Genomic DNA, 24,394 nt, shown 5'->3' with positions numbered 1-24,394 from the left:
AAGGGTTAATGTAATCGTTAGCAGCAATCACTGGAAGAAGGTACCTCAGAATCAGCCACATGAGCACTGGGAGGATTTAGAAAGCTGAACTAGAATTAGAACATCTAGCCTCGGACTACTGCAGGATTTACTCTGATAGCCTCAGGTCTGCTGCAAGACAGTAGATTCCGGAGGCAGCAGCTATACTTCAAACCCACTCCTGTTCTGGCAGCCATCTGTCAGAGTACAGGAACATAAGAAAGGCCAAACTGGGTCAGACCAAAAGTCCATCTAGCCCAGCATCCTGTCTTCCAACAGTGGCCAATGCCAGGTGCTTCAGAGGGAATGAATAGAACAGAGCAATTTTGAGTGATCCATCCCATCATCCAGTCCCAGCTTCAGATAGTTGGATGTTTAGGGACACCCAGAGCACGGGATTGAATCCCTGACCATCTTGGCTAGTAGCTACTGATGGACTTTAAAAGGAAGCTCTATTGGCAGCTTCAGGCATCAGTTCTCACTAAAATCATAAACGTCGTTGAGAAAAGGCAGCCCAGGGAAGGCAGTAGAGGAGCAGACTCACTCCCTCTGGCTCTCCAGAGCTCGGAAGCTACCCAAACAGCTCAATGTGGGAACTGTAGGTCTTAAAATGGAATTACCTCTCCAGAAATCAAGGTTTCTCTGTCTGCTTTCCTGATGCATCTTGCAAACTAAGATTCATTTTTCTGTTTGGTTTAGAAGAGAAATTGCTCAGTTTCCCCTACTTGCAACCACAGATTACTAATGACAGAGTCACTCCCTAGACCAGCAGATAATTTATGCTCTCAACACTTTTTAATCACTAAGTTGTATAATAAATAAAAAGACAATCTAAAAATACCAACATCTCCGTATCACAGCATGCAGACTTCAAGGAAGCAGCTTCCCAAAGGAATAGCAAACCTGGACCACATTTTACCTCCAGCAAGAATCAAATCCTTTCACAGTATTGAACAAATTATACGTAAACTGCCTTCTGCCTTCCTGATATAGCAGTGCACTGGATGGCTTAGACAGACAAATAAAATACACCCCATAATTTACAACCCTTCTGAACGTAGCTGTATGGTTTTCTTACTGCTATAATCTTTCAGATAATGCAGTCACACTCATCACTAACTGTGGGTTAGCTTGCTGCATATTTCAGTTTTCCACAGATAAATTCCTCTTTTAAGACCCTCTGGATCCGCCTCCAACCACCAGCACCTCTCCCATCACATTCTTTGCACCAGTATGTAGAGGCTTTGCTTCAAAAAACAGGTTTGCAAGAATTTTCATAAAACTAGGCTCTTGACAAATAAGTAGTCTGTCCAAGTTAGGATGTTCAGGGCACAGGAAATGATGCTGTGAAGCCATCCCAACTTCTTTCAGACCAGTTCTCAAACTTTTGCATTGGTGACCCCTTTCACACACAGCAAGCCTTTGAGTTTGAGCAAGCCTACATCACTCACAAACCTTACTGTTCAAGCACACACGGACAAGTCTGTACAGCTGCATTTTTAGTTACAAGCCTCAGCTATAAGGGACTTCCAACCACAAATACTACCTCACGGATTCAGTTGCAGACACTGACCCACTCAGCAAGTGCAGAATAGCAGCATCTCTACGGGAGGCAAAGCCACAACAACAGACTTGAGTATCAGAATTGCACTAAAGCTTTCACCATAGGCTGGGGCTTAGCAGCCAGCAGATGCTGCTGCGAGCATGTGAGCCAGGCAGTGAACGATCCCCACTTGCAGTTTGTGGCCCCCAGGCTACTTCTCATGAATTTCCCTAAAACAACAGACAAATCAGGCATGGACTTACACCCACTACCACATCTTTCAACCATGGGAATGCAAGTACACTTCAATATAGGAGATCCACTACAAGGGCTGGGGTGAGGACATGTCCCCTCTAACACTGGGCTACTTAGAGATGACAGACTGTGAAACAGGAGTTTCACTCTAGCAGCCCTACAGACATCATCTCCAAAGAGGACTCAATGGCTATCCCCACTGCTCTGCTTCTGTATTACAGAGAACCCAAAAAGAAAAGCAGTACTTGTGGCACCTTAGAGACTAACAAATTTATTAGAGCATAAGCTTTCGTGAGCTACAGCTCACTTCATCGGATGCACAAATGCCACAGAGCAGGAGCTCTGAAATGCAAATGAAGGAAAACTGCATGTGATAGAACTGTTCAGTTTAGGACCACACACGAAATCAGCAGGGAGGAGCCTGTTTTCAGGCACTAACTTAACCTACAGAGCTGCACCTGTGACCAGAGCTCCCCTGCCCAGGGACGGGGTAGGAATGAGCTCAGTGGCAGGAAAGCAAGATTCTGCTGGACCAAGCCAAAGCAACCAAGTGTCTAGCTCAGATGTAAACACTGGGCTGCTCCTCCTCCTACACACACCCTCCCGCCCTGCAAATCCCACCACTTAGGGGATCACCCTGCACCATGAGCCAGAAAAGCTCTTAATTTCATCCCCCACCCTTTGCCTGTAGGCCACACCCAGACAACCCTCCATGCCACCAGGATTTCAGAGCCCAGACATACACTAACAGCAACATGACCGGTCTTACAGTAGCGCCTGGACAGGCCAGACCAGGCGGGGGGGCCAAGCGTGCGAGGCGCTGTACAAACACATCGGCCCACGCAAGCCGCAGACCGGCTTCAGGGACTGGCCCGGGGTCACACCGGGAGCCCGGCGGGGCTGAGCCCTCGGCCCGACCCCAGTCTCGCCCAGGGACCCAGGCCCTGTCCCGGAGCCGGCAGCAGGGCCGGGGGGGGGGGGGAGCTCCGCGCGCCGCCGCCCCCGGTACCTTCCAGCAGCACCTCGCGGCCGGCCCGCTTCAGCGCCTGCACGGCCTGGTCGTGGGTGGCGTCGCGCAGGTCGGTGCCGTTCACCGCCAGGATGGCGTCCCCCAGGCGCAGGGCGCCGCAGCGCTCGGCCGCCAGCCCCGGGAAGATGCGGGAGATGAGCACCGGCATGCGGTTCTCGCGCCCGCCCTTGATGCTGATGCCCAGCCCGCCCGCCTCGGCCTTCACCACCCGCACCCGCCGCACGCCCGGCGGCGCCGGCTCGGCCGGGGGCGGCGAGAGCGGCCGGGGCTCCGGGCCGCCCCACTCGGCGCCGTTGGGCAGCCCGTTGGGCGGCGCGGCGGGCTCGGGCGGCGGCTCCGAGGTGAGGCTCAGCGCCTCGCCGCTCAGCTCCGCCGCCACCCGCACCCAGCGCTCCCGCAGCAGCAGCTCCAGCAGCCCCGCCTTGGCGGCGCGCGTCCACACCGCCATCCCGCCCGCCCGCCGGCCCGCCGCGCGCGGCTCCTCCGCCGGCCCCGGCCCCGGCCCCGGCCCCGCTGAGGAGAGGGCGGGCGCGGCCTGCCATTGGCGGAGGGGCGGGGCTCGCGCTCCCGCCCGGCCGCCTTCCCGCGGGGGGGGGCGGGGGCAGCGCGTCCATCGGAGCACGCGACTGGTGGGGAGCGGGAAGGGGCGTGTCTGCAGGCCTGAGCCCCGCCCCCACAGGGAGGGGCGGCAGAGGGCGAGGCGCCACAGCCCAGGGCTCCCCCCGCCGGAACGACTGTAGGGGGCGGGGCTTATGCCTCAAGCTCCTCCCTTGCAGCATCGTAATAAAACCGCCGGCTCGCTAGGGGCGGGGCTCCTGCGGCAGGCTCCTCCCCTCTCTGCCCCAGGGCAAAGGGGAGAAGAGCTACAGCCCCCCCCCCCCCCCCCCGCAGGGCGCCTAGCCACACTGGGTCCAAGGGCAGCAGCTGCCCCCATCCCGTGGGGCCAGCGCAGAGCTTGGGCTGTCCGCACCATACCCAGCAGGTGGGCACCAGGGGCCCGTCCCATGGCGTAGATCAGACCCCCCACCCCCCAACTGCCCAAGATGGGCCTCCCTCCTCCTGGCACACCACAGCCCCCAGCCAGCCGCATTGCCTCCAGCACCCACCTGCGAGTCGCTGCCTCTGTCCTCCCAGCCCTGCCCGAGATGGACTTGAGTCCAGGGCAGGGGACAGCTATGGCAGAAAACTACCATCTCCCCTGGAGACTGGAGCACATCAGAGGTGAAGTTGGAGGCCCAACTGTGGAAGCCCACAGAGCCCTTCTTACCCTGATAGGCGGTTCAGCATAGCAGTGAGATAAGACCCAGCTGCTAGAGGTCAAAGCTGTAGTGTGGGTTGGAAACAGTTCAGTGCAGCCTACAGTGCAAGGCTAAACAGTATTAATAATAGGGGAAGAGGGGATAGGAGTATGGCCACTAGGTCCTTCCTTCCTGAAGAACCAGAGTGTAGCCAAAGCCTAGAGGGGGACACCTAAGGGTCTTCCAGATCACCTCACTTTGCTTCAGTTTCTTGCTCAAGGAAAAAGGTAGCCCTGAGCATGGGGAACATGACCAGGTTTACATAGATGGCATTAGTGCAGCAGCAGATCCAATATTAAGACAGAAATTTAGTTGCAGGCCTACTTGAGAGTAGTGCAGCCCCATCAGCCTGGAGCTTGCTAACTTCCTGCCTGAGGCTGAGCCTTGGCTGCTGACCCTTCAGAGCAGGAGCACTATTTTTAACTCAAGCATATGTAATCACCAGTGATCCCAGACACCTGAGGACACCTATTGAGAGAGGGGAAATACAATAAACTCCTTCCAGCCCCTGGGCACTAAGCATTCAGGCCCAGTGCACTGTGATTGCAGGGGTCAGAGAAGATGGTTCAGGAAGCAATAACCACACTGAATTGACACCCCATTCTCATTCATGAGAATGAAGGGAATTGTGAATTAGAGCAGTTCCAAGGTTTCGGGGGGAGCAGGATATAGGCATTTTTGCTTTAGAAATCAATTGGCCAAGTACTAGGAAAAACTCAGTTAAAGAAGTCATCTATCAAGAGTAAACTACATTTCCACACCCCCCCCCCCGTGTTCTAGCCCTGTCAACTGTTCAAACAGCAGTAGATACAAGTTTTATTCGCACAGTCAGGTGTTTTTGCACATCAGACCTCTACTAAATATTATATGCAACAAACAGCAATAACCCATGCAATGTAAGTTACTAGGATTTGGGAATACTATTTTATAAGACTGGTATTATGTTTAATAGGTGGTTTCTCAAGTGCTTCAGGATGAAGTGATCACAAACAAATAATAAGAATGGGGGGGTATTATTACTTAGAACATATCAGGACTGCCTACTCCAGAATTACAAGCACCACAGGGTCTGAATGTTAACATGATTGCTGTGTGAGACCAAAAAAGCTGGGAAAAGCAACAACTGCCCTTGTATAACTAGAGGCTTGTTTTAGGTATCCTTCCTGTTGATCAGATGTATAAATAGTACCAAAGGGCGGTAGCCTATAGTATGGGGAGGGGAGGCTGCTTTCCACTGTAGATGGAACAACCTACTCTAAAGCAATTCTTTGCAACTGTGGTTTCCTGCTGAAATGTGAGAGTGGGCAGAGACCTGCTCTGATTCACTATTTAGTAAAAATGTTCTCACCACACACGAGCTTTTGCCTTAAAATAGGAGTTGCAAATGAACTGAAAAGTCATCTAATTTCACTGGAGCTGCCAAAATCTGCGGAGCTGCTATTCTGTAATTTACCATGACCTGCTGAATGAGTTCTGATAGAGAGCTCTCGCGTCCCCCTCTGGACAGATGATGCTGTAACTCAGTCCAAGGGCTGGCCTTTGGTACACCAATGCCAACAGGGCTGCATGATAATCGCAAGTGCTGGAAGGCCAGATGGACTGTTAAAAGGTGACATGCCACACTGAGTTCCAGCGGGAGGGGAATTAAAGTAGCCACAACACGAGCCTCTGAAAAAGGAGATGAATGGAAATGCCAGCCCAGCGGAGTGGGGATGGCAGCAGTCACATAAATGCAGTCTGATTAAATATCCCCTTGGGGGAGAAGGGGGAAGTCATGGAGCCCTAATGATGTCCTGTTTGTAACCAGGCTTGGGCTCTGTCTCCCTTCACGGATCAGCAGGGAAACTCAAGCTCATGGTGATCAAGATTTTGCAAGCCTGAGCATATCTCTATTCATCATATTTTGTGAATTAACTTCCTTTCCTTCTGACACCTACCAAGCTGTAACAGGCTGACAGCCCAGAGGGAGCCACCCACGCAGTCCTTTACTCTGCCTCTCACAAGCCTGTTGCTTTGGCCAGAAAATCCAAGTTCAGTTTTGCAGCATCTTAGAATCATGGAAGCACAGGGCTAGAAGGGGACCTTGAGTGGTCATCTAGTCCAGCCCTCTGCATCAAGGTAGGGCCAAGTACATCTTGGGAGAGATCAACTCAATCTCCCCTCTCCTCGGTGCATCCAATGAAGTGAGCTGTAGCTCACGAAAGCTTATGCTCAAATACATTTGTTAGTCTCTAAGGTGCCACAAGTACTCCTTTTCTCCCCTCTCCTCTCTTTCATTAGCATATCCTAAAAACTAAGGGAACAGTGCCCCCTACTGGCACCATGTTAGAGCAGAGCAAACCAGGGTGCTGTTTGATGATATATAAAGGCTGAGTGGGCATCTTCCTGCTTGTTTCTACACCACAGAGTTCAAAATATCACCCTTAAAGGCAAGGAAAATGCAGAACAGCAGTTCTCGGACTGGTCAGCAAAGCACTGGCTGCTCCCATGGGGCTAGCTCTCCAGACCAGCTGTTAAGTCATATTAAGAGACAACCAACATCCCTTAACACTTTCCTGATACTTCTCTTCCATGTAAACATTAGCTGGAGTTGGCACAGGAAGGTTACGGGATGGGAAGTGGGGCTAAATGATGGCAAATGGGATGGGTGGGGCGTGGTAAATGGAAGGGAGGCATACATAGCACAATTTAAGGCACAACCCACACTACGAAAAGAGCCTGAGAACTTTTGGGGTAGAACAGGGCTGTCCAACATGGGGTTCAAGTGGCTCATAATCACTTACTGAGCCAGATACACATCAGATTAGGGTCCCAGTTCTGGGACAAGACGGAAGTCTGTCTATGGTCCTGGGACAGAAGCTACAAGCAGACTGTCCTTTTTAAATGTAGTTAGTAACATTTCAGGCCAGCTCTGCCTCATGCAATGCCCACTGTGTACAGGACTAGGTCATTTACCACCTGCCAAGGTGCACCTGGCCATGCTGAACTATGTAGGTGCTGGGGCATGCAGAAGAAGGGAGAGGTAAAGCGGGCTTGGAAGAGGAGGTGCAGTGAGAGGCCTGGAGGGGACAAGGAGCTGCCTGCAGCTGCCTTTGCGGTGGGACATGTGAGTGCAGGCAGCAGCAGACAGGTAGCTACAGCATGTACACAACAGCAACAAGTCACTACCTGTATGTGCAGCCCTAACATCTACTCCGGGCCCCCCCTCACAGGCCGGGAATGGTTAGCCCAGAGTCACTTAGACAAGCCAGCAGCAGCCAGTCAGCGTTCTGGAGTTACAATTTAACTGCCTGCATCTCCGTCTAGGCCCAGATTTTAAAACTTGCTCATAAATACTGCATAGGCAACTGCTGCAGCTGCACACAAAAGCTGCCAATTGGGCCAGGTGCATGTGCAAGTTCCACATTCTAAGATAGGTCCCTGCCCAGGTACGCCACAGTGACTTTCATCATGGCACTAGCAGTGAATTGGGCACAAACCAAACCCAAATCAAGCGCCTGCGTTCCACAGAAGAGCCACAGTAACATGCACATTTCAACCCACACCCCAGGTACAGCAACCTACTGAATACAGGTCGCCAGCTAAAAACTCCGGCCTGGTCTGCTTCCAATCACACGGATCTCCTCCCGCCAGAGCTCCCTACAAAGGGAGAACTGGGTGTGAAATTTGGTTGGATGCAGGGTTTTTGGCACCAGCCGAAGTGGCTATATTTGTTGAAATGAATTTGGGCAAGAACTGACTACATCTGGCAGAAGCCACCGCAGCTTCCCTCCCCCGCCCTGCATAGCAAGCAGCCCAGCAGCAAAACACAGCAGTGGATGGGAAGGTCCAACACGTGCTGGGGTGTCACCAAAATGGATTCTAGCATCTAATTTAGGCTGGAGGTCTTTTGGGACAGGGATCGCATTACCCCCTATATCTGCGCAGAGCCTGGCTCAACAGGCTTCCAGTCCCAAGAGTGACCAGTGGGTGCTGCTGTCCCCATTAAACAGCAGTAATGGATGGTGAGAAGAGTTCCTTTCCAGACTCAGTTCTGGGATCAGACTGAGACCCACCAGTGCCCACGAACCAGCCCTGCTGCTGGTTGTCAGTGCCCCAGGAAGAGTGCCACCACCTAGAGCAATACAGCCAATGCCGACCACGAGCCCGGGGTCTGCGATTACCAAAAAGGGGGAGAGATTGCTGTAACCCTCCAGGAAGTGGGGCCTGGGGTCAGGTCCAGCCTCTGCTGGGTGGGATGGGGATGAGAGAAGCCCCAGGGGCCCATCCCTCCAGCACACATCCCTTCTTTGGAACCTGACTTAGAGCCATCTTGGTTGCTAGGAAAGCAGGGAGCTCAACTGCTCAGAGATTCGACAGCACAGCCCTACAGAACAGCTGGGGTTTATTATTACGAGTGTCCCCTGGGAAGCAACAGTACAAAGAGTCTCCATGGGCAGAGCACCCAGCTTCGATCTTAGGTGCCAAACTTCTTCTGTTGGACGGGTGGGGGCAGCTGTGTCTTGATGTCCATCAGGGGCCGCTCCACCACCACCAGGGAGCCCTCCTCCAGCAGGTCCACAAACAGTAGGGGCTGCAGGGCAGGAAGAGGGAGACAAGACTAAAGCTCTTCTGAGAACAGCATAAGCAGCTCTGACGAGTGCATCCAGGAGCCTCTGCGGTAACATGAATCAACTCTCCAGCAGCCCTGCCAGACCAGCTCCTAGCCACAGCATTCTGGAACAGGAGCAGCGAGCTCCTCTGTAGCCATCAGCCTAAGAGCCTCTGAAACCCTGCGGTTCCCTACACCAGGCAGCCCCATAACCTCAAATCAAGTCCTCTCAACCTACTGCTGTGTACGGTCAAAGGGATGGGCACATATTGCTCCGTAGCGACCAGCCTCCAGCAAGGCAGTTCTGGCTTGGCTCAAGAGGTCTGTGCGATGAGCAGGCAGAAGGGATGCTGCTTCATAGAAATGCACCCCCAACAGCTGGTAAGCGAGCCTGGGAGATCACAGAGGTCTGTACTGCTGGGGAGGAGCTGAAAGAAGAGGAATACCACTCCCATACCCCTCCCAAGCATGAGAGATTTCAGGCCAGAAACACTTGGGCACAAGAGCTGTCTCAGGCCCTCTCAGCAGGAGGCACCCAGGCAGGCAGAAGAATTGGTCTGGATCAGCTGCAGCTGGGGCGAGGGGCTGCTCAGAGCTAAGCCACAAACTTGTCAGAACATCTAACAGAAGCAGCTCCAACACAGTACCAGACCCTGGGGAAGTTGAGCATGTGCCACAACTGCCCAAGACCCGGCAAGAGGGAGGGAGTGTGAGTTACACACAACTCCATGGCTGGCGGGGCGCTGTCCCGTCAGCATCACGGCTCCTGTGAGAAGTGACTGACCCTGGGAGAGTTCAGGAGCTAGACAGGCCCCGTCCTCCTCCAACAGATCTCACACCTCCCACCACTGACTGACAGGGAACAGGTGTATCCAGCCTGCTCCAACCTCCACGTGTCAGTCAGCTGCAGCAGCCATGTCATCTACCCCAAAACCCATGGGCATCAAGTTCAGCTCTCTGGCACCACCCTGCTGTTTCCCGAGCAATCCAGCTAGTAGGGCACCCAGGGGCTGATCTTGCTAGCCTGGAATCTCAGACTGGCATTAGTCCCCCGGGGAGTAACCATCTCACTAGGAAAGAGGTGCAGTGCAGTGCCTCCCAGCACGCATGCATGAGCTTCAGCACAAGGAAAAGCTCTCCTGGCTCCCGTACCAGGCTGCAGGGGTGAGCTGTGGGCCCAGCAGGCAGCCGTCCATCCCTCGCCACAGGTGGCCCTCACATTCGCACACTCACCTGGTACTTTTTGCAGATCTTGAAGGCGTGAGCATGGCCCCGCCGGGCCTTCTCCGAGAGTTGCTTCAAGGTAGTCTGATTCATCAGGGGGGTTGCATCGTCAGGGAGAGGCTGGGGAGAAAGCCCACACTGCGTGTCTCAGCCTTCCAGGGATTCCACACCCTCCACAGAGCCCCTCATCCCTTCGTTGGGTCCATTCCTCCCGCTGCTCCCACCCAACAAAGGATCCTCTCGGGGTGGGGGGGGGGGGAGTTGCTTTGGTGGGACAGGCCAAGCATACGGGCACAGCCATTCTATCAAGATCAAAGCCCCTCGGGGAGCCTTCCATCAGCACAGGCTATACTAAAGAGAGGCCGCTAACAGGGAGCGCTCCCCATCCTGCACACGACTGGACAAGCCCCTATATTGTGCAGATGCACACTCAGCACACCACTCCTCAACCTGTTGCCACCCCTCCCAAACCAACTGGCACACTAACGTCCCATGTGACAGCCCCATGCCTGCCAGGGCACGACCTGCCACCCTAAGGCCAAGCACCATCAGCAGCTACAAGAGCCGCTTCAGAAGTTATCAGGAAAGCACACGTGGAGACGCACGTCACCTACACCCCTGCACCCCACCCTGCCACACTCCCCTTCCCAGACAGCCAGGATGTCCCAGCCGCCATGACAGACTTGGCCATTGCTAACAAAGCAGCTTGTGCAAGTCACAAGAGCTGCTGTGCAGCTGTACACCCACAGGGATGCACATCGCCTTGCGCTCCAGGGAACATCCAGTGGGGCAAGGCCCTAACTGGCAGAACTGCTTTCCCTGCTCTCTCCACCATGTACCACAAGCTGCTTCCCAGAAGTAACCCAGGGCCAGGGCTCACCAGTGACTTGTCGAGGATGCAGAACATGTGTGTGTCATGGAGAAGGATGTGCGCTGGTTGCTTGGGGTTAAAGGTGATATGGGTGATGGGCGTGTCCCGCTCCAGCCAACCTTTATGCAGCCCGTGTTGCTGCACCTTCCTGCTCCACGTGGTGTATTCTCTGTCAGGGATGCTGAACTCAAACACCTGCAGAGCACAGGGGCAGGGCAGGGAGAAGCAGGATTACAGCCACAGAGACAGACGGATGTACCCCTGGCCAAGGCACTTCTCCGCCCTGCCCCTCAACCCAGATGAGCAGTCAGCACCAACCTCAGTGTAAAACTACAGGAACGCCGGCTGCTCCACCTCCCACAGCCCAGGCTGACCTGACCCAGCATCCCCTGCAGGACTGAGTGACTGGTGCCCTGTCCAGCCAGTCCAGCCCCAAACCGCTCTGCTGGCAGAGAGAAGGATGGTGCCGACAATGGGAAGAGTTCCCTGTCACAGGATTGACATCAGACGTTGCCAACTTCACATCCAGGCTGCGGCTGGTAAATACCAACGTCCCCAAACCGGGACTCCAGCGACTGCAACAGCAACCCACAAACCAGTCTAATAGGTGCATTCGTTCCTGAGAGCCTGGACGCATGGGACGAACTCTGATGGAAGGCACGGCGCCCACCTTCCCGACCCCAGGGCCGTCAGGGGTGGAGTCTGTTTTCCCCAAGCACGGGCAGTTAACAGGAAGCAAAGCAGCAGGTGAGAGTGGGAAGCCTGTGCAGGAGATGAGACCCAGTGGAAAGCTCCTACCTGCTGGTCCGAGTGGGTGATGACGAGGTTATTGGTCACGGGGTGAATGGCCAGGGCAGTCACTGCGCAGTTGTACGCGGGCACTGTGCAGTGGGGCTGAGAAGAGAAGACAGGGTGAGATACGGACATCCGCGGGACTGAAAGGCCAGGCTCACTGTGTCTGATCAGTCCGAGCTGCAATGCACACAGGATCGCAGCAGAGACTCCCAGGATTCGGTCCTCTAGAAGGGAGTGATACAGCTAGAGCAGTGGTTTTCAAACAATGGAAGGCACTGGGTCGCGGCAGCTCTGGTCAGCACCGCCGACCGAGCCATTAAAAGTCCTATCAGTGGTGCTGCCCAGCTAAGGCAGGCTAGTTTCTAACTGTTCTGACACTGCACTGCGCCCTGGAAGCAGCCAGCAGCACCGGTGCAGCTCCTACGTGGGGCGGGCACAGGACTCTGTGCACTGTCCCCATCCTGAGCACCGGCCAATGGGAGCTGGGGAGGTGGGATGTGCCTGCAGGCGAGAGCTGCACAGAGCCGCTTGTGCACCTCTGCCTACGAGCTGGACCTACTGCTGGCCACAGCGTGGTGCATGGTGCCAGGACAGATGGGAAGCCTGCCTTAGCACCCCTACTGCACCGCTGACAGGAAGCCGCCGGAGGTAAGCATGTGCCCCAACCCCACGCCCCCCGCATCGAATCCAGAGCCCCCTCCTGCACTCCAAACCCCTCATCCCCGGCCCCCACCTCAGAGCCCTGACCCCCAAACCCCTCATCCCCAGCTCCGTTGCATCACAGGCATCAACAATTTTCTTCAACTGGGTTGCCATTAAAAAACTTTGAAAACCACTGAGCTAGAGCACCCCAAAGGAGCCCATGCACCAAGCCGGCTGGTCTCCCGGCTACAGCTGACCCCCAGAACACATTCAGGTTCACCCTCCCACCACATGAGGCACCTGTCCCACGGCTCTCTGCGGCCACTGCCCTCACCTTGAACTGTCTCAGGCTGTAGATGTTGATTTCCCAGTCACCACCAGCAGCAGCCAGCCACTCCCCATCCACGCTCGCTGCCAGCAGGTACACAGCCTCGGCGCTCCCTGCAGGAGAGTCAGAGCGGCCGCACTGCTCGGCACTGTTTCCTCTCTAGCGCCCATGGAAGTGCAGGGCATTTGAAGGCATCTCAAATCCAACCCCCATCCAAAGCCATAGGGGATCGCTGCCCCCCACCAGGCTCTTCTGCAGAGGTCACATCAGGGTCCCAGGCTGCACTGGGGGCAGATTGGGGGGCAAACCCGGCAGAGTCCGAGGGAGTGTGGACAAGACAAGCTCCATTTCAGGGGCAAGGGGCTCCAGGGCACTCTGGGCATCTCAAATGGGGGGTAGGAGTTCATAGGCTCCCTCAGGGGGAAAAAATGCCCCCACCAGCAGAGCCCCAGGGAAGGCAGTGGGGCTGGAATGGCTCTGCCCAGGGCTAGCCTCCCCTACTGCCCCAGGCACAGGTTTGGGGAGGGCTGGGGATCCTTTGAAATTTGCTCCCACTTGCAGCCACACAGGAGCTGCAGGGAGTGCATACCTGAGTTTGGGCGGAGGGTCTGCAGGTGCCCGCAGCTTCCTGGCTCCAGGAGCTTGAGGACATGAATGGCACCCTGATCAGAGGCCACAAACAGATTGGTGGAGTCGGCAGAGCACAGGAGCTGGTGGGCGGAGCTCAGCAGCTTGGGCACCTTGGAGACCTTGGAGAGGGCAGGAGAGCAGAGTCAGCTCTCACCTCCTAGATGCAGTGGCAAGGTCATGCCCACTGCTCAGGGCTTCCTGGACCTCCAGCTCGCTACAAGGGGGCACTGGACTGAGGTCCTTCCCTTCCCATCACTGTCTCCCCTCCCCCACTCCATCACACACCTCGCAACCCCACAGAACCCACTCTAATGCCACCCCATCATTGGGACATCAGCGACGGTCAGTCAGGGCAGAACGGATCAGAGAGGAACAAGCCCCCACACCCTGGCTTAGCCCTCGACAGCAGGGCCTATACTCACCCTCTTGACACTGACGTTGCCATTCTCCCAGTGCACTCTATGCAGATGAAGCCTGGAGGCCGTGGAATATGCGATCCAGCTGCCGCACAGCGAGATGCAGCTGCAGCAGATGTGCTCGGGGCCCTGGGAACCACACAGAGTGCTGAGGCTGGGTTGGCCAGGCCAGCAGGCCACCCTCTGTTTTAGCCCTCATTTTACCTGCACCCCCCCGCGCAGATGGGCACCCTCATTTAACAGTTGAGAACGGCTACCAGCAGAATTGCACTGCGGAGGTTAGAGGGACTCTCCCCACGGGAAGGAGTCCCATAGCAGCCATGCTTTCCCGCACATATCCTGGGGAGCGTGGGGTGCGTCTGCCTTTCACTCTGGGTCTGTCACATGCTGGGTCCCTCTGGGACCAGGACTCACAGTAACCAGACAAATCAGCTGCAGCTCGTCCCAGCAAGAGGGAGTAGGCAGGGCCGTCCAGAGAGCGAGAGCTGCCAGTGGGATAGCAGGGGCCTGCCTTCCGCATCACACGGGTCTCCCCTTGCTGTCAGAGCCGGATGCGCTGTGCAGAGAGTTCCAGCCCCCAACCTGCCCCCTGCGACTGAGCCATGGGCACAGCAGGAAGCTCATTTCCGCACCTCAGTGCAGACAGCCCCCAGCGAGCCTGCGGCAGCCGGGAAAGCCCCCCTCTAGCTCCCGTACCCAGTGGGGCTCGACAGCAGACACAGCCACGAGGGAGCGCAGTGCAGCGGAAGCCAGCAGGGCTCCAAGAGAACAGGCCGGTAGCACAGGGCTCCTGCCTCACAGTATCTGCCAGCGCCTTGGAAGTGCCCTGGGCCAAGGAGACCACAGAGAAGGCAAGGCTCACGCAGTGGCCAAGCCACACTCTTATTCTCTCCGATTCTCCTGTAACTCTCACGCTACCCTGGGCACCCCTGCACACAGGGATCTGGCCAGGCAGGCACAGCACATGTGAAAACTTATAGCTGGGGACAGCGGGGGCCTAGGCCAGGCCCAGCCACCAGGGCAACAGGGAGGTGGCAACCCCTCTGGAGAGGCTGCTCAGCCTTACCTTGCTCTTCAGCTGCAGCAAGTGCTCAGGGGCACGGGAAACTGGCAGGATGTCGCCATCCTTCCCTGAGAGAAGAACCAAGAGCACTTAGTAAGGACCAAGGCAGGGGCTCTTTGACCCTCCAATCACAAAACTACATCTCGACTTCCTAGACCAGGAGCATTCTCTTTTTGGAACCCTTTTCAGCCTGGACTCATCTGCTGGAGACTGATACACTCGAGACACAGACAGCAGTGGGCACTTCCTGCGGGCCATGCTGGCATGGCACAGCCATCGTTGCCCTCTCTGTTAAGGCTGCCAAGAGGGGGCCAGTTAGATATCACAGGGGAGGAGGGGGTTGGTGACATGGACACTCGTCCCCTAGGAATTGCATTGGACTCGTTTCATGGATTTGCTAGAAATTCCTTTTGGGCACTTCACTCTGCCAGATCCCAAGGGCAGATTCGGTTTTCAATCAGCACTTGGGAGCCCTCATATGGTCTTACCTGCAGAATTGGTGGCTCCAAGTCTCCAGAGCTCCAGGTGTTGGGGGAACTGGAAGAGGAGGAGCCCGGCCTTCTTAGCGCACGAGACGAGGCGTCGCTGCAATCAACCAACAGTCAGACAGTTATGAGGCCCCTGGGTAACGGGGCAGGGCGAGGCAAGCCAGGCTGGAGGCCAGACAGTTAGAGAGACCAGCATGCACAGCTCCTATTTGTGGGTGCAGAACCCCCTGCAGCGATGGCCACCCAGATACCACAGGATCAGTGCATGGCACGTGAGAAGCCGGCCAGACTGTCACTCAGCATATTCTGATGCCCATTCTCCCCACCAGCTCAGCAGGAGGCACGGGCCGCCCCCAGCAATGGGACTCCCCAGCCAACACACACACGGGTGACCCCACTGGAACCAGAAAGGGTGAAGAAGGACCAGGCTGCCACTCCAACAGGGAAGGGCCCGGCATGGAGCAATCCCAAGAGCATGAGTGACACAGGCCTGCATTTCTGGGGACCCCAAAGCAAACGGGAGTCGGTGGCTCCAGCAAGGGGACATGGGGAGCAGGGCTACCGAGGCAGAGCTCACGAGGCGTGGCACTTACGTGGGGGAAGGTGAATTTCCGGAGGGCAGCATCATAGCCCTTTCCATGCATTTTCTCCATGAGAGGGCGGATCACCAGCTGGGCATCCAGGCCTGAAAGAGGAGGAGACACCCAGGTGGCTAAACTGTGCTGAGCCAAGCCTAGGAGAGATCAGAGCCCTCCTTCTAGGCTGGTGCAGCTTCTTCGGCCCATACCTCCAGAGATGAGTGCTGTCGCGCTATGTGCCACGGCCCGCACGTCATGGGTGTGATGCTGGAAAGGCTTCGTCCGCACCCACTTGCTCTCAGCACTGCCCCACTTCACTGGAAGCAGCTGGAACTGGTACACTGCCCCCTCCGAGGTGCCCACCACGATGCTGTCTTCCTCCTGGGGAGGAAACCAAACAGCCATCAATCGCCGTGCCCACAGCGAAGGGCCAGGCAGTGCCAAGGGAAGGGTGGGGATGTGAACCCCCATCCCACTAGGTACTGGACAGAGCCCAACAGCTCCTTCCACGCTGGCCCAAGAGGGTGGGAGGTGAGCGAGCTCCCAGCCACCGTCAGCCAGGGCAACATCCACCCCAGCAGCCTGCAGTGCTCTTTAACCAGGTGGGGACGGCTCAGCCAGTGTCACAGAGGATGCTGCAGTTAAGGGGTGAGATCCCAGATTACTAGCATCCCTGCGCAGAGCCCACATTGTCACCATCCCTCTGCCCAGCCCACGCACAGGGCCTCCCAGGAGCCGCCAGGCCCCTCCTACCTCTGACACAGCGAGACACAGAACAGCCGAGCTGCTGACCGGGTGGGTCTCCAGGAGGGTTCCTTTCTCCGAGTCCCAGAATTGCACCTTCCCCACCGAATCGGAGCTGACGATGGTGCCGTCGGACAGGAAAGCCACACTCCACACCACGCACTCACGGCTGTAGAGCCCCTGCAGGTGCCGGTCCACCAGGATCCGCTGGATGGCATGGCCTATGAAACAGATAGCCCTGGATAGCAGAGATGAGGAGGGATGGGGGGCTTACAGCTCAGGGTGGGGGCAGGGTGCGTGAGCTGGGCCCCTCGCTAACAAGACAGATATGCCAGGCCCCGAGCCTCTCTCCTCCATGGCGATTTGCTCAGAAGGCCCATTCAGTTGCATCAGAAATGCCCGGTATGTGGATCAGCAACCCCACCTGGCCTGGAGTCCACAGGGCGCAGCTGGCTCCGTCGGACTCTGCTGGGGGAAGGAAGTCAGCAGCAAGGCTGCAGGAGTTGGAGGGTGAGCATATGGCCCACATGGACAGTGGGTGCTCAGGGGACAGCCCACCAGCACTCAGGGGCACCTGGACGCTAACACTCCCCACTTACACCTCTGCTGGGCGCTTCTACTCACCTGATTTGACGTCAAAGACTCGGAGAAGGTCAATGGAGCCAACAGCAATGCGGGTCCCGGAGGGATGCCAGGAGAGAGACATGACACGCCCTAGAGAATTACACAGCAAGGAAGGAGACCTCACATGAGCCAATCCAGACCAATGCCCCTCACCCCCAATCTTCACTGCAAGCCTGTGCTCAGCAATTGCCTTGCAGTCTCATGACTCCGAGTGCCACGGGGCAGGAACCCCAGCCTTGGCTGGCGGAAATAGAAGGCACTGTGTCTTCCCAATGGGGGTGAGCGTACAGGGCTGAGAGAAGCTAAGCTAGAGGACAGTTCAGAAGCAGGGCCAGCTAGATCCAAGGGAGGCTGGCACGTTTCTCTCAGAGAGATGTGCACCAGCCTCCCCTTCACCACACCCACATGCTAGACTCCTGAGTGACCACATTGTCCCTTCTAACTGCCCTCTGCTCACAAGGCCCCATCCATGGCCACCTGACTGGGGAAAGAGGGCAGGCTGCGACACCTGCTGCTCAGGGTGGGGCTTCTGGAGGGCTCCCTGGTGGCAGTGGGTCCCACCTGGAGCAGATTCAACTCATCTAAGGTGCTTCTTTGGAATGCATAAACACAAGTCCCATGGCTGACCCAGGGCGGGCGGGGCAGGCTTCAGAGAGAGCTGTGGAGGACCAGGCTTGGGGCATTTAAAGGGAGCAGGAAGTAGATTCTGTAGTCTCCCTTCCACTACTCCCCCCAACCAAAGCTCTCCCCATCAGCCTCTGCCCTGCTCTGTCCCCGTCGAATCTACCTTTCTGTCGGTCCAGGCTCTTCTCAAACTGGATTTTATCAGGCAAGACTTGGAAAAGCTTCACTGACCCGTCCTCACAGCCAACCTATGGAGGGCAGGCGAGCAAGGAGACAATACAAGAGAGATGATTAATGCCCTTATTTGGCTCACATGCCACCTGTCTGCTGCCAAGGGCAGACAGTGACAGGCTCCCCAATTGCCTGAACATGGAAGCTCAGAAGCAAATTCAGTTCCAGCTCCCAGCACAATAGACTGCTTGGCATAGCGACCCAGCAAGGCCAGGACTGCTCCGTACTGCCAGCCCAGCCTGCCCCACTGTCTGGTGAGGAGTATTGCTTAGCACGCCAAACTTCTTTATCTCCATCTCCACAAGGGGAAGAGCTAGGGCCTTACCACAACTCTGCTCCCTGCTTGTCAGAGGTTTACATTCAGCACCTTCTGCATTGTGGAAGGGCCCGGGGCTTGGCAGCCCGGACTCTGCACTGAAGTAGTTCTGAGAGTAAACTGCCCTTAAACCTCCTTGGCATATCTCACCACAACTCAACTATGATGCCCCTCCATCACCAATGCCGGCTCACAGCCCATCAGCTACCAGCAGCGGGGAGAGAGGGGGAGCTCCACAATCCCTACCCCACACTGGGGTCTATGATAGTGGGAAGGGGCTCTGCACACCCACCGATGACAGGGGGAAGAAGATTCTGCAGTTCCTGCTCCATCACTCCCCCCCACCGATGTGTATGATTCTCCCCTCCTCTAATCTCAGTACTGTGTGCAGCTTGCATCAAGCAGTCCTATTGCCTGGCACAGACCCAGTCCATCATGCCTCATGCTGCTGGACAGAAGTGTAGCCACTGAAGACAATCTGAGTATGCACATGGATTTCAGAACACCAGGGAGCTTGCTAGTTGGGAGCAGCAGCAAGGGAGGCAGACCTCATCCGCTCCATAGGGCAGCAGCCCCAGAAGTGACATCCTGGCCCAATGGCAGAGCCAAGCTACAGAACTGGCAGGCTTCCCTGGGATTTTTCAGCCAGAGGTACTCACTGCCAGCTCAGTGCCACTGGGATCAGCCGCCATGCTCCAAATGGGGCCCCCAAAGCCATCCAGGGAGTACTTGACTCGCAGCTTCTCTAAATCATACTCGCTGATGTCTCCACCCAGGCCTGCTCCAAAGAGCCGATCTCCAGCTGCCCAGCACAGTGCCTCTGTGGATCTCGTCTCATGGCCTGGGATACCCTGAAAAGATGCACAGATGAATCACACCATCCTGCTTCCCCTGGAGCCCACCCGGGCTCAGACAGCCCAGGTCTGAGCATCATATAAGGAAAAAGTCTCATTTTGTGTCCCCCACCCTCTGCTCCTATGGATTTCCCCTACCTCAATGGGAGGGCCAGGGCTGAGAACGCCCCCAGTCAGTGCCCTTCCACTGTTCCCTATACAGTAGCTAGTGGAGGTTAGTCACTCCCAGGCAACCAGTACAGCTGCACCCTTCCCTATGGCGCTGTCTGCTGGGATGGCCCCAAGCGCCTCCACTCGCCTCTAACGCTTGGCCAGATCAGCAAAGCTACTGGGCCCTGGGCCAGCATGTACATCCGAATCGGCCAAGACACAGCACCCTGAGCAGCCCTCGGGCACGTGTCTGACTTCTCCATTACCCCAAGGTGTTTGGGGGTCAGGAATGATCCATTGCCACCCCTCTCTGAAGTCTCAGCCTCCGGAGGGGGCTGCCTGGTTAGCTGGAGACCTGCGTTCCATAGTGAGCGAGATGCTGAAGCACAAGAAAGCCAACGACACTAACCGCTGCTCAGCACCGTGTTACACACTTGGCACCGGTGACAGCGGCCTGCTCAGGGTGCCCCCGGAGCCCACTTCGACTAGGGGCCAGGCAGGTGAAATCAAAGCAAGCAGCGAAGTCCTAGAGCTGCTGGGGACCGGCGTCCTGCTCTGGGGGGGCCGCAGCCCTAGGACCCTCTCCCAGACCCATGCTCGCACCAGTGGGCGCTCAGGCCCCCGACTCTCCCCCCAGGGTACCGGGCTGGAGTCGGGCCGGGGGAACAGCTCTGGGTAGGGGCTCCCCCCATACTTTCCAGCAGCAGCTGGCCAAGGATTTACCGGAGGCGGGACCCCCCGGCTCCGGGCGGCCCGTTACCTTTTCCTGGAAGTAGTTTGCAGCGAAGTTGTAGACCTCGAGGGCGCCGTTCGTGCGGGCCAGGGCGAGGCGGCCGGAGCGGGCGCTGAGGGCCACGCAGCGGATCCCCGCGGGCACGTAGGCGAAGAACCGCACCCGGTGCACCTGGAACTCCCCCATCCCGCCCCTGCGAAGAGGCGGCCAGTGGGTCAGGGCTGGTCCCAGCTCCGGCTCCTCCTCCCCTCGTGACCCCCCGGCCCGGCCCGGCCCGCCGCCCATCGGTCCCCCCCCGACTCGCCCCGACCCGCCGCCCATCGGTCCCCCCCCGGCCCGGCCGACTCGGCCCGGCCCGCGCAGGCGGCGGGGGAAGGCGAGGTTCTCCCGGCCTCGGTGCCGCCGCCGCAGCCCCTCACCCGCGGCTCCGGCTCCGGCTCGCTCCGCGCCCCGCCTCCTCCAGCTCCTCCCCACGTGCGCGCCCCGGAACCGGAAGCGAAGCGAAGCGAAGGGAAGGGAAGGGTCCGGCCGGGCGGAAGTGCGCAGCGGCGGGAGGTTCGGTTGTTGCCGGGAGACCAGGCAGCCCCTGCTCCCTCGCCAGGGCCTGCTGCGTCGACGGCCCCTCCTGCAGGTCGGGACGAGGGACCCTGGGGCGAGGGGTGATGGGGAAATGGTGGGGGAGGGGCTAGGGGAAGGGCTGGGGGAGGATGAGTTGGGGAGGGTGGGGAGAGGGGCTCTGGGGAAGGATGGGGGAGGGGCTAGTGAAGGGGCTCTGGGGAAGGATGGGGGAGGGGCTCTGGGGGAAGGATGAGGTGGGGAGGGTGGGGAGAGGGGCTCTGAGGAAGGATGGGGGAGGGGCTAGTGAAGGGGCTCTGGGGAAGGATGGGGGAAGGGCTCTGGGGAAGGATGAGTTGGGGAGGGTGGGGAGAGGGGCTCTGAGGAAGGATGGGGGAGGGGCTAGTGAAGGGGCTCTGGGGAAGGATGAGGTGGGGAGAGGGGCTCTGAGGAAGGATGGGGGAGGGGTTCTGGGGAACTGGTGGGGGAGGTGCTAGTGAAGGAGCTTTGGGGAAGGATAGGAGGGAAGGGCTGTGGGAGGGGCTCTGAGGAAAGATGGGGAGGGGTTAGTGAAGGGGCTCTGGGGAAGGATGGGCTCTGAGGAAGGATGGGGAGGGTGGTGGGGGAAGGGCAAGGGGAGCTGGGTCAGGGACAGGGGGCTGAGGAAGCTGCAGGAAGGAGAGCAGAGGCATGAGGGTACAGCTGGGTAGAACCTCACCGGGGTGTGGCCCGAAGAGAATTTCTGTGCAGCCTATGGCCCCCATTCCCAGACGGAGGTCTAAAGCCCTCCCTTATTCTGTGTCACACTGAGCCTGTGTACGCCTCAGGCCAGCAGCCTGTAGAGCACCCAGCACACTGCTTGGACCCAATAACAACATTGATTGAGTTTTATGAGGCACATCCATTTTTTTGTACTGTCCTCACAGGAAGTATGATTTCCCCACGCAGCCTTAGTTTCATTGCAGAGACAGTTGGCTCCTGATTAGAATGTCTGTACTGGAGGATTAAATAGGAGGTGGGTCATGAGTGGGTTTGGGAGTCTGATATTTCATGTGCAATTGCAAACAGGGAGTGTTTCTATGCAGGAGTTTCACGTCTGGCTGTTGCAAATGCCAACAAGAGGCAGAGGAAAGGAGGATTATTAGTAACGGAACTCCCTTTCCTGGGAATAAGGTTATTCTGTGAAAGTAAGTTACATTTTAGAAAGTAAAGATTTCCACTAATCGAGTCAAACAGCTACGTGTTCCACCAAAGAGGTGGCTGTGTTGCAGTGGCCTGTGTTGTGATTCCGCTCTGTAAAAATTAAAATTTGTAATGCAGGCTGGAACGGTTCAGGATGGAAAGTACTATAAGATCTGTTTAATTTTTTAATAATCACTTTAAAATAGCCCCTTTCTACACAATTCTGATGCAAGCACACCTGGAACACCAAATTGTCTAAAAGATATTAACAAATTACAAGTAATTAGGTGGCTGGAAGGATTAATTTATGAGGAAAGAATGTAAGAACTAACTTGGCTATGTGACAATAAAGGTGAGGGACATAAATCTTCACGTAGTTAAACAGTGTAAACACCAAGGAGGTATAGAAATTGCATAGGAAAGTAAAGTGGATGTACATAGGAGGAATAGGATGAAATTAAGCAAGGAGGAATTTAGGTTGAATATAAGGAAAGAGTGACAGTGAGATGTATATGTCCATGGAAGACTCTCAAGGAAGGGAAACTTTAAATTAGATCAGACAAAGCACGAGAAAACGTTCTGCCTGGAGTAGTCCTGCTATGGCCCTTGGGAGCTGGACTCAGTAGAAGCAAAAAGAGCTTTTCCAGTTTTAATTTGCAAGAGTCTTCTATTGTTAAGAGGTTATTTAATAAATAAATCTCCAAGAAATGATGAATTAGCCTCTGTAGAGATTAATACTTGGAAGTCTGAGATATTAGTGGAAATTTCTTTCCCCTGCAAACTCCCATGGACCTAGCTTTCACTGCTGAATAATCTGGGGGAGTTCACATCACACACTTCAGGCTGCCTGAATTAGTAAATTACAGATAATAAGATAATGTTTAATTCTAGCTTTACAGGGGAATTTTCACAGTCTGGGCTGGATGAGCTCTGCTTCTGGGGTGTTGGGATCCAGGGCCCACCATACTAACGATAAAGAAGAAAAAACAGGCATCAAACTATTTACAGCCAAGGGAACTACACCATCTTGCTGATCCAGAAGGTACTTGGAGATTGTCTCTTCTAAGCACTTTGCTGAATGACATCAACCATCCAAGCAAACTGGCTTTGAGACAGTGTGGTGTTGTGTAAAAGGGAGGGCTTCTGGAGCCCCACGTTCAAATCCCATCTGTTGTTGCCAATGAAAATGATCTTGGAACATCCCATCTGGTAGTCCAGCCTCTTCAGTTGTTTGTTACAATCAAACAAACATATTGTGGCTTGGAGCGTAACCTCAAGGGTGAGGTATGTGCCAGCCACCTGCTAATGTTGCAGTGAGGTCATTAGGCCATGTTCTTGGTGACTCTCCCTGCTTCTGGGAGGCTCCCTCTGGCTGTTTTGGGGAGCACAACATTTTGTTTCAGAGTAGCAGCCGTGTTAGTCTGTATTCGCAAAAAGAAAAGGAGGACTTGTGGCACCTTAGAGACTAACATTTATTTGAGCCTAAGCTTTCGTGAGCTACAGCTCACTTCATCAGATGCATTTGGTGGAAAATACAGAGGGGAGATTTATATACACACACACACAGAGAACATGAAACTATGGGTTTTATCATACACACTGTAAGGAGAGTGATCACTTAAGATGAGCTATTACCAGCAGCTGGGGTGGGGGGGGGAGAGGAGGAAAACCTTTCATGGCGACAACAAGGTGGGCCATTTCCAGCATTAACAAGAACATCTGAGGAACAGAGGGGAGTGGGGGGGTGGGAGAAATAACACTGGGAAATAGTTTTACTTTGGAAAACCTTTCATGGTGACAAGCAAGGTGGGCCATTCTGTTGTGCATAACACATCACCCGTTGTAGCTGTAAAGGAACATTATCTGAGTTTGTCAATAGGTGGTAGTAAAATACAAACTAATCGCTGCTCAACCCATCAGGGCACCAAAGGCGCCTGTGCAGTCAAAGGGTCTCTAGGGGGTTGTGCCATAAGTAGTTCAAACAATGAGACTTGGCAGTGAGGAGAGAGTGGACTCCTCCCCTCCCCAGGTACAGCTGGGTGATCAGTTCTCGCCTAGTGAGACACTAGTGGCCTAGAAGGTTCAGACCAGGTGCCTGATCCCTCAGCCCCATTTGCTGATGAATCTGTGTCTCCTTCGCTTTGCAGAGGAGAAGTGGAGCATGGTGCAGATTGTGATTTCCAGGTGAGTTTGGCATGACTCCTTCCTGTGCTAGTGTGAGGAAGTGAGGAGTTGTCAGTTTCTGAGCTAGCTTGTGTCTCACTGGGGTCTGAACGTGCTTCAGCAAGGCCCTAGGTCAGTGTCTAAACCCAGGTATTGTGCAGAAACCAGAGAACTAGTGGACCTGGCTTTCAGGCTTGCCACATTTTTCTGTAGTGGAGCCTCTGTCAGGACATCCTCCTCCTGGCCCTTCAACCCTTAGGACATTGTAACCCCCAGCCCTTTGCTTTCAGTGATGGGGCTGATGGCCTGGCAGAGTGGGTGCTGATGGAGCTGCAGGGAGAGATTGAGGCTCGCTACAGCACCGGACTGGCTGGAAACCTCCTGGGAGACCTGCATTACACCAGAGAGGTGAGGGAGCTTTCCTTACAGGCTTGGGAGAGCAGCTGCA

The 24,394-nt window shown here is 55.8% G+C and overlaps 3 protein-coding genes across 7 annotated transcripts in view; 1 reads left to right on the top strand and 2 right to left on the bottom strand.

Moving 5' to 3' along the window:
- The window catches only part of SNTB2 (syntrophin beta 2), a 46,626-nt gene extending 43,325 nt beyond the window's left edge, over positions 1–3,301 (bottom strand). Inside the window, exon 1 of the mRNA XM_038368597.2 lies at positions 2,826–3,301. Within this exon, the coding sequence (XP_038224525.1) occupies positions 2,826–3,294 (469 nt within the window). The 5' untranslated portion in view covers positions 3,295–3,301. The remainder of the gene's footprint in view (positions 1–2,825) is intronic.
- Positions 3,302–8,511: 5,210 nt separating this feature from the next.
- On the bottom strand, positions 8,512–20,596 carry UTP4 (UTP4 small subunit processome component). 2 transcript variants are annotated; one of them, XM_038367921.2, is made up of 17 exons: positions 20,466–20,596; positions 20,074–20,239; positions 18,969–19,160; positions 17,926–18,010; positions 17,139–17,228; positions 16,524–16,735; positions 15,980–16,151; positions 15,786–15,877; positions 15,193–15,289; positions 14,708–14,772; positions 13,648–13,770; positions 13,185–13,344; positions 12,602–12,708; positions 11,629–11,724; positions 10,840–11,025; positions 9,969–10,079; positions 8,512–9,163 (listed from the first exon to the last, which is right to left on the bottom strand). In XM_038367921.2, the coding sequence occupies exons 2-17, from the start codon at positions 20,230–20,232 to the stop codon at positions 9,050–9,052; spliced, it is 2,061 nt and encodes a 686-aa protein (XP_038223849.1). In that variant the 5' UTR covers positions 20,233–20,239; positions 20,466–20,596; the 3' UTR covers positions 8,512–9,049. The 2 variants fall into 2 exon arrangements, with proteins under 2 accessions (XP_038223849.1, XP_038223847.1); XM_038367919.2 differs by having other exon boundaries at positions 8,512–8,717; positions 20,466–20,591.
- Positions 20,535–24,394, top strand: part of CHTF8 (chromosome transmission fidelity factor 8) — a 4,215-nt gene continuing 355 nt past the window's right edge. The window contains exons 1-5 of one of the 4 annotated variants that reach the window (XM_038367931.2): positions 20,651–20,677; positions 21,687–21,788; positions 22,675–22,825; positions 23,931–23,967; positions 24,237–24,354. In XM_038367931.2, the coding sequence (XP_038223859.1) occupies positions 23,945–23,967; positions 24,237–24,354 (141 nt within the window). In that variant the 5' untranslated portion in view covers positions 20,651–20,677; positions 21,687–21,788; positions 22,675–22,825; positions 23,931–23,944. Of the gene's footprint in view, positions 20,678–21,686; positions 21,789–22,674; positions 22,826–23,812; positions 23,968–24,236; positions 24,355–24,394 lie in introns of those variants that run through there. The other 3 variants (XM_038367932.2, XM_038367933.2, XM_043495304.1) reach the window with 3 other exon arrangements.

The sequence above is a fragment of the Dermochelys coriacea genome, chromosome 12 (genome assembly GCF_009764565.3).
Source record: "Dermochelys coriacea isolate rDerCor1 chromosome 12, rDerCor1.pri.v4, whole genome shotgun sequence".
Taxonomy (NCBI): domain Eukaryota; kingdom Metazoa; phylum Chordata; order Testudines; family Dermochelyidae; genus Dermochelys; species Dermochelys coriacea.
The sequence above is the reverse complement of the archived record's forward strand: the minus strand, read 5'-3'. Positions and strand labels throughout refer to the sequence as shown.

Coding starts and splice junctions, on each gene's coding strand:
- UTP4 (XM_038367919.2), bottom strand. CDS start 20,232: ATGGGGGAGTTCCAGGTGCACCGGGTGCGGTTCTTCGCCTACGTGCCC. Junction 11,026..11,628: donor TCACCCACTCGGACCAGCAG/GTAGGAGCTTTC, acceptor TGTGCTCTGCAG/GTGTTTGAGTTCAGCATCCC. Junction 10,080..10,839: donor GCATCCTCGACAAGTCACTG/GTGAGCCCTGGC, acceptor CTTTCTCCCCAG/CCTCTCCCTGACGATGCAAC.